The 7,594-nt window shown below is 39.7% G+C and overlaps 1 protein-coding gene across 1 annotated transcript in view; it reads left to right on the top strand.

Moving 5' to 3' along the window:
- Positions 1-7,594, top strand: part of BIRC6 (baculoviral IAP repeat containing 6) — a 266,933-nt gene that overhangs the window by 253,792 nt on the left and 5,547 nt on the right. Inside the window, exons 70-71 of the mRNA XM_011936037.1 lie at positions 1,600-1,788; positions 5,548-5,682. Of these exons, the coding sequence (XP_011791427.1) occupies positions 1,600-1,788; positions 5,548-5,682 (324 nt within the window). The remainder of the gene's footprint in view (positions 1-1,599; positions 1,789-5,547; positions 5,683-7,594) is intronic.

Below are 7,594 nucleotides of genomic sequence, written 5' to 3'. Positions count from 1 at the left end.
CGGGAGGCTGAGGCAGGAGAATTGCTTGAACCCGGGAGGCAGAGGTTGCAGTGAGCTGAGATTGCACCACTGCACTCCAACCTGAGCAACAAAGCAAGACACTGTCTCAAATAAATAAATAAATAAATAAAAATTAAAAATATGAGATCTTTGTCTCAGAAATAATATGAATTAAAATTTTTCCCATAGTTGACCTTGGCATCAGTATGGTCACTTCAGGTCATATTTAAAGTTCTCTTTAACTTTGACTTATAAGATGCATATCCATGGGACTGTTTAATCATTGTGCCTAACAGTGTAATTGCTGTTCTTTTTCATTTATGAATTGGGTAGATAATATCTGATGTTTTTCTGCCTTCAAAGATGTTACTTTATTGACTTCTGTAGATCTATTAACTGGAAATACTGTATTAGCTAGAAATCACCTCTGTTAATATATGTTACATCTGGAGAAATAAGCCTTCTGGTAAATAAGTGGTGGGTTGGAAGTGGTCTTAGAACCATAAGACCATCTCATCAATCAGAATTTCTGGCTGGGTGCAATGGCTCACACCTGTAATCCCAGCACTTTGGGAAGCCAAGGTGGGCGGATCACCTGAGGTCAGAAATTTAAGACCAGCCTGGCCAACATGGCAAAACCCCATCTCTACTAAAAATTCAAAAAAATATTAGCCGGGCTTGGTGACGATGCACGCCTGTAGTCCCAGCTACTTGAGAGGCTGAGGAAGGAGAATTGCTTGAACCCAGGAGACAGAGGATGCAATGAACCAAGATTGTACCATTGCACTGCAGCCTGGGCAACAGAGCAAGACTCCATCTCAAAGAAATGAAATAAAATAAGAATTTCTAATAAGGTTTTTGTGATACTGTAGCAGTTAATTTTCCTTGGAATAAAAATTTAAAATGGTCTCAGGCAGTTTTTTTCTAAGTGAGTATTGTTAAAAGAGTGCATGGCTAGACTGGACACGGTGGCTGATGCCTGTAATCCCAGCACTTTGGGAGGCCGAGGCAGGCAGATGACCTGAAGTCAGGAGTTCAAAACCAGACTGGCCAACATGATGAAACCCCGTCTCTACTAAAAATACAAAAATTAGTCGGGCGTGGTGGCAGGCACCTGTAATCCCAGCTACTCGGGAGGCTGAGACAGGAGAATCGCTTGATCTAGGAGGCGGAGGTTGCAGGGAGCCAAGGTCATGCCATTACACTCCAGCCTGGGTGACAAGAGTGAAACTCAGTCTTATTTAAAAAAAAAAAAAAAAGTGCATGGCTGGCTTTATGCTCCTTAAGAATAGTTTGAGCAGAATGTTGGTATGAGTTGTTTACAAACAAAAATTTTTTATAGGTTCTTCATATCTATTATTATTCAAGAATTCAAGAGTAAAAACAGATGTATAAGTGTTACTTATGGCTGTATCGTGCCTAATTTTATTTTGCTTTTATAATGAAATGTTTCAGGTTATAATCATAAACGTTGGTTTTATTGTGATAGAAATTTGTGGAAACACATATTAAAGAAAAGTCTTTGTGGATAGAGCAGGATATCAGTTAACCCATAGTAAAAATGTCCCATCATAGCTGTTCTTTTCCTTTATTCTTTAGGTGTTGGTGTCTGTCCAGTCCCTTATATTAGTAGCTGAGCCTTATTTTAATGAACCGGGATACGAACGATCTAGAGGCACTCCCAGTGGCACACAGAGTTCTCGAGAATATGATGGAAACATTCGACAAGCAACAGTTAAGTGGGCAATGCTAGAACAAATCAGAAACCCTTCACCATGTTTTAAAGAGGTATGTGTTCAATAAAAGTAGTGAAATACTTTGTTAAAGACATTTTACAATATAGCCTGGGCACGGTGGCTCATGCCTGTAATCTCAGCACTTTGGGAGGTCAAGGTAGGTGGGTCACTTGAGGTGAGGAGTTTGAGACCAGCCTGGCCAATATGGCGAAAACCCATTTCTACTTAAAGAAAAAGAAAAAGAAAAATTAGCCAGGCTTGGTGGCAGGCGCCTGTAATCTCAGTTACTTGGGGGATGAGGTTGAACCTGGGAGGCGGAAGTTGCAGTGAGCTGAGATTGCATCACTGCACTGCAGCCTGGGAGACAGCAGAGCAAGACTCCATCTCAAAAAAAAAAAAAAAAAAAAAAAAGACATTTTATAATATAGTGTGTAAGTATTATATTTGCTTTTATATGTATCTTGTATATGAATCTGTAGGTTTTAGGGTTAATCCCAAAGATCATTAATAAGTCTGGACAATATAGCAAGACCCCATTCTGCAAAAAGTTAAAAAATTTAACTGGGCATGGTGGCACCTGTAGTCTCAGATACTCAGTAGGCTAAGGCAGGAGGTTTGCCTGAGCCCACGAGTTTGAGGCTGCAGTAAGCTGTATTCACATCACTGCACTCCAGCCTAGGTGACAGTCTCAGAAAAAAAAAATGGTAGTAGATAGTACAGATGAAGTACAAAACCATCTGTATTCTAAACGACATCTGACTAAATTTTTGAGAACTTTTTTCCTTTCCTTTCGTTTTCCTCTCCTCTTCCTCTCCTCCCTCTCCTCTTCTTCTCCTCTACCTCTCCTCTCCCTCTCCTCTTCCTCTCCTCTCCCTCTCCTCTTCTCCTCTCCCTCTCCTCTCCCTCTCCTCTGCTTTACTTTCCTCCTGTCCCGTCCTGTTTCGTTCTCTTCACCCAGGTGCAACGGCATGATCTTGGCTCGTTGCAACCTCCACCTCCCAAGTTCAAGCGATTCTCCTGCCTCAGCCTCCCAATTAGCTGGGATTACCGGCAGGTGCCACCATACCTGTCTAATATTTTTGTAGTTTTAGTAGAGACGGGGTTTCACCATGTTGGCCAGGCTGATCTCCAACTCCTGACCTCAGGTGATCCACCTGCCTTGGCCTCCCAAAGTGCTGGGATTACAAGCGTGAGCCACCGCTCCCGGCCTATTCTTTATTTTTATTAGTTACCATTCTACTAGCAAACTCTCCAAATATGTTTCTGAAATATTTCTCATAAAACTGTTTTTTATTGAAGATGGTTTCTAAATTTGTCTTGCAAATAGAAATTTTGCCCTTATACTAATGTGTATATATAAGGAGAATGCCATTTCTTTTTTTTTCTTTTTTTTTTTGAGACTAGGCTTTGCTCTGTTGCCCATGCTGGAATACAGTGGCGGAATCTTGGCTCACTGCACCCTCCGCCTCCCCGGTTCAAGTGATTCTCGTGCCTCAGCCTCCCAAATAGCTGGGACTATATGCACATACCGCCACAACTGGCTAATCTTTTTGTATTTTTTAGTAGGGACCAGGTTTCACCATGTTGGCCAGGCTAGTCTCAAATGCCTGACCTCAGGTGATCCACCCGCCTTGGCCTTCCAGAGTGTTGGAATTACAGGCGTGAGCCACTGCGCCTGGCCACATTTCCTTTTCTTTAGGAAAAAATTGGATGATACGAGTTTCCAAAACCTGTATTAATATACTGAAGTGGTTTTTTTCACTTCATCCTGAAATGTTGCTCTGTGTGTGTGTGTGTCTGTGTGTGTGTGTGTGTGTGTAACTCTTTGCCTATGATTAGTTGTCTCTCCATAGTGTGCCTAAATACAGTTATATTTTTCACCTGCCATATCAAATTACTTTAGCATCACAACTTGCTGTAGTTGTGTCCAGAAACATTTTTCTTTCTTAAAATTGTTGCACTTGATCATTAATTTCTTAAATTGTGCTGGAAAGTTAACATTTTAGAGAAAAAAGTGGCATATTTACCTGACATAAAATTGATCTTGAATATAACTATCCAGATATTCTGCATGAATACTATGAAGCCTTCTTCTTCATCAGATGGCACTGATGAATATTTCTTTTTCTTTGGCTTTTACTGTTACTGAGTAAATTTATATTCCAGTGTCTTTTGAATGACAAAGTTGGATACATTACTTTTGCAAAGATCGCACCACTACACTCAAGCCTGGGCAGCAGAGTGAGACTCTGTCTCAAAAAAAAAAAAAAAAGTAATTTGTTTTATGCATATCATTTTTTTCAGGAAGGATAAACACAGGGAACTCAGAGAAGGGAATGACATTTACAGAAAGCAAATATGTGTCATTTGAGACAATTCATCTTTCTCAGTCTTTAGAACCTAGCTTGCATTAAAGGCGCCACTCCTTGGCCATGTATGCTTTCCCAGTTTTCCTAATCAAATGCCACTCACTCCTCTTTGAATGCCCTGGGCTTTTTGTTTTTGTTTTTTATTGTTCTTTAAAATATATTTTTCTGGTACATTCACCTCCCATCTGATTTTGTTATCACTGTTCTTCATTTAAAGCTGTGTCATACTTCTGTATCCCAGAGGCTTCAAACCCAATAACTATTAAATGTGGTGGGATCGTATTGGTGTTTGACATTCATTCCCAGAGCTTTCTAGTGATTTTCCCTTTATAGGTTTGATTGTCTGTTCTTTAGGGCAGACATGCTCCCTGGGCACTGCTCAACCAGAATACAGAGTAATGTTTCCAAATTGATAATTGTTTTCTAGTTTAAATTTGTCAGAAATAGACTCTTACTACTATATGTTGGTAGAAATTTTACTCAGTTTTTCAAAGATAGAATTCAAAGATAGAATTTAAAAATCACAAATGTAAACCACAGTAATAATAAGGAAATTTAACTTCCTAAAATAAAATCCTATCTATAAATTAAACAGAAGATACAATTAAGCAAGTAAGAATAGTGCCATTTCTGGGGGATCCATTTCTGGGGATTTCTGTGTGAATGCCTTTGGGATTTAGAATATACTTATCTAGGTGTTCTTTGAGTTATCTTTTAAAATCTTTTTCTCCTGGTTACTTATTTATTTGCATTTGCCTTCTGAATATATTGTATCATATGTGTCTTGTGGTCTCTGAACAGGATTAATTTTCCAAGTGTCTGACCGGGATTGTACACTCTTTTCTGCTGTAAATCTCTCCCTTCCCCTCCCCTCCCCTCCCCTCGAGTCTTGCTCTGTCGCCCAGGAGTGCAGTGATGGGATCTCGGCTCACTGCGACCTCTGCCTCCTGGGTTCAAGCGAGTCTCCTGCCTTAGCCTACCAAGTAGCTGACAATACAGGTGCCCACCACCATGCCTGGCTAATTTTTGTACGTTTAGTTTCACCATATTAGCCAGGCTGGTCTCGAACTCCTGACCTTGTGATCTGCCTGCCTCGACCTACCAAAATGCTGGGATTACAGGCATGAGCCACCACACCAGGCCATAAATTTCATATATATGTATTTCAACACATGTCATCTCAAATCATGAGCTTGATTTTTCCCTGCTAATATTGTAGAGTTGATTAAATTGAGTTTTATGGAGAGAAAAACATTGCAATGTCTGTATATTTATTTCTTTAAATGTATTTGTAATATTCTAAATACTAATTAAAATGTATAGTATACATATATTTATTTAAATGTATTTATAATACATTTTATTTCCTTGTAATTTCATTTACTGTGTCTTTTAAATTTGACTGTAAACACTGCTTGTTCTCCTGCTTACTTTTCCTCAAGGTAATACACAAACATTTTTACTTGAAAAGAGTTGAGATAATGGCCCAGTGTGAGGAGTGGATTGCGGATATCCAGCAGTACAGCAGTGATAAGCGGGTAGGCAGGACTATGTCTCACCATGCAGCAGCTCTCAAGGTGAGTAAGCCTTTCTAACATGAGCCTTGTTGCTTTAAGAGTTGTGTAATTATTGACAGAACCATGCCTACCAGAAGATAAGGGGAGGGAGGGAATTAAAGAAACATAATATTTATTTTCAGTTCAGAGGAATAAATTGTTACTCAGAAGTCTCTAGAAAAGATACATTTTTTTTTTGCTAGTAGATTGACAGTTCCTAAAATAAAAAGTGGGTCCAAGGACTGAGTCAGCAGAGTTTTGTAAAGTTCCTTGAAGATAATGATGACAAGATGTGCTCCATGAATGCCTTTTCCTTTTTCTTTTTTTCTTTGGAGACTGTATTTCACTCTGTTGTCCCGGCCTAGAGTGCAGTGGTGGCATCATGACTGACTCTGTAACCTTGAACTCCTGGGTTCAAGCAGTCCTCCCACCTCAGCTTCCCGTGTAGCTGGGACTACAGGCAGCTGCCACAGTGCCCAGCTAAATTTTTTTATTTTCAGTTTTGTAGAGGGGCTCTCGCCCTGTTTCCTAGGTTAGGCTCAAGTGATCCCCCCACCTCAGCCACCCAGATCACTGGGATTATAGGCATGAGCAACCGTGCCAGACTTGAAGGACTTCTTTTATTCCCTTAGTCTTTCCCTAGGCCTCCTGCCTTCCATATTTTTATTACTTAGAGGGATGAGGGAGATGTGAGTTGCAGATTCTCCCTCAGCTGATGGTGGCAATGGCTGTGTTAAGGGGGACAAGCAATTGTTTTCAATTTGGACGTTCACAGAGTGGAAATGTGAAATGTGATGGTTTGGAAGATTTTGTGTCTACCCATGGAGATCTTTCTTTGTAACAGCCTTCCTTTTTTCCTGCATCTGAATGTCTTTACTCATTTCATCCTCCACCAATATCCCCCCTTTTTCTATCTTCAGGTTTTTCTATTTCTACTGGCTTGTTATCTTCTCATTTTAAAGCTGTCTTCACTTCAAGCAACTAGTTGATGATAAGGATTTGTTAGTTTTTTAGGTGTGATTTTTTAAAAGATCCCTATCTTTTCAGGACATGTACAGAAATATTTGTGAATGACAAAGTGTATGATGTCTGGGATTTACTTCAAAATAAAATGAGAAGGAGAAAGTCTGGGGATATAGATGAAAGAAGATGGGCCATGAGTTGATAATGGTTGAAGCTGTGTGATGGATACATGGGAGTTCATTGTACTCTTCTACCCACTTCTGTATATGTTTGAATTTTTTCACTATAAAAATGTTTTTAAAAAGAGAGAAAAAACACTTGCAGAAAATTTCCCTAAGCTACTTGTATTTTGCCTTTATTATTATGAAACAGATTGTCTTCTTTCACCCTCAGACTATAGCAGTTGATGCTTCTTGCCTCCATTTTTTAACCTTTGTCTCACTAATCAACCTTTTGCAGTTTGACTTCTGTTTTACCAAAGTTACCCTGTCTCCAGTTCTCAAAGCGAGTGACCCCGGCTCACTTCTCTATTCACTTCGTGTGCTCTCCCTCCTCCAAGCTTTTACACATGCTTGCTCACCTCCATTCGTATTTCAGCTTAAATTTCACTTCATGGAACCCTGCCTTGACTGGTTTGTTTGTTTGTTTGTTTTTGAGACGCTGTCTCTGTCTGCCACTCAGGCGTGATCTTGGCTCACTGCATCTTCCGCCTCCCTTGTTCAAGCGTTTCATCTGTCTCAGCCTCCTGAGTAGCTGGGATTACAGGCATCTGCCACCAGACCCAGCTAATTTTTGTATTTTTATTTTGTTTTCTTTTCCCTTCCTTCCTTCCTTCTTTTCTTTCTTCGTCTTTCTCTCTCTCTCTTTTTCTTTCTTTCTTTCTTTCTTTCTTTCTTTCTTTCTTTCTTTCTTTCTTTCTTTCTTTCTTTCTTTCTTTCTTTCTTTTCTCTCTCTCTCTCCTTCTTTCTTT

The sequence above is a fragment of the Colobus angolensis genome, unplaced genomic scaffold, assembly GCF_000951035.1.
Source record: "Colobus angolensis palliatus isolate OR3802 unplaced genomic scaffold, Cang.pa_1.0 Scaffold15, whole genome shotgun sequence".
Taxonomy (NCBI): Eukaryota; Metazoa; Chordata; class Mammalia; order Primates; family Cercopithecidae; genus Colobus; species Colobus angolensis.
Note: the sequence above shows the minus strand (reverse complement) of the source record. Positions and strands in the feature narration are given on the sequence as shown.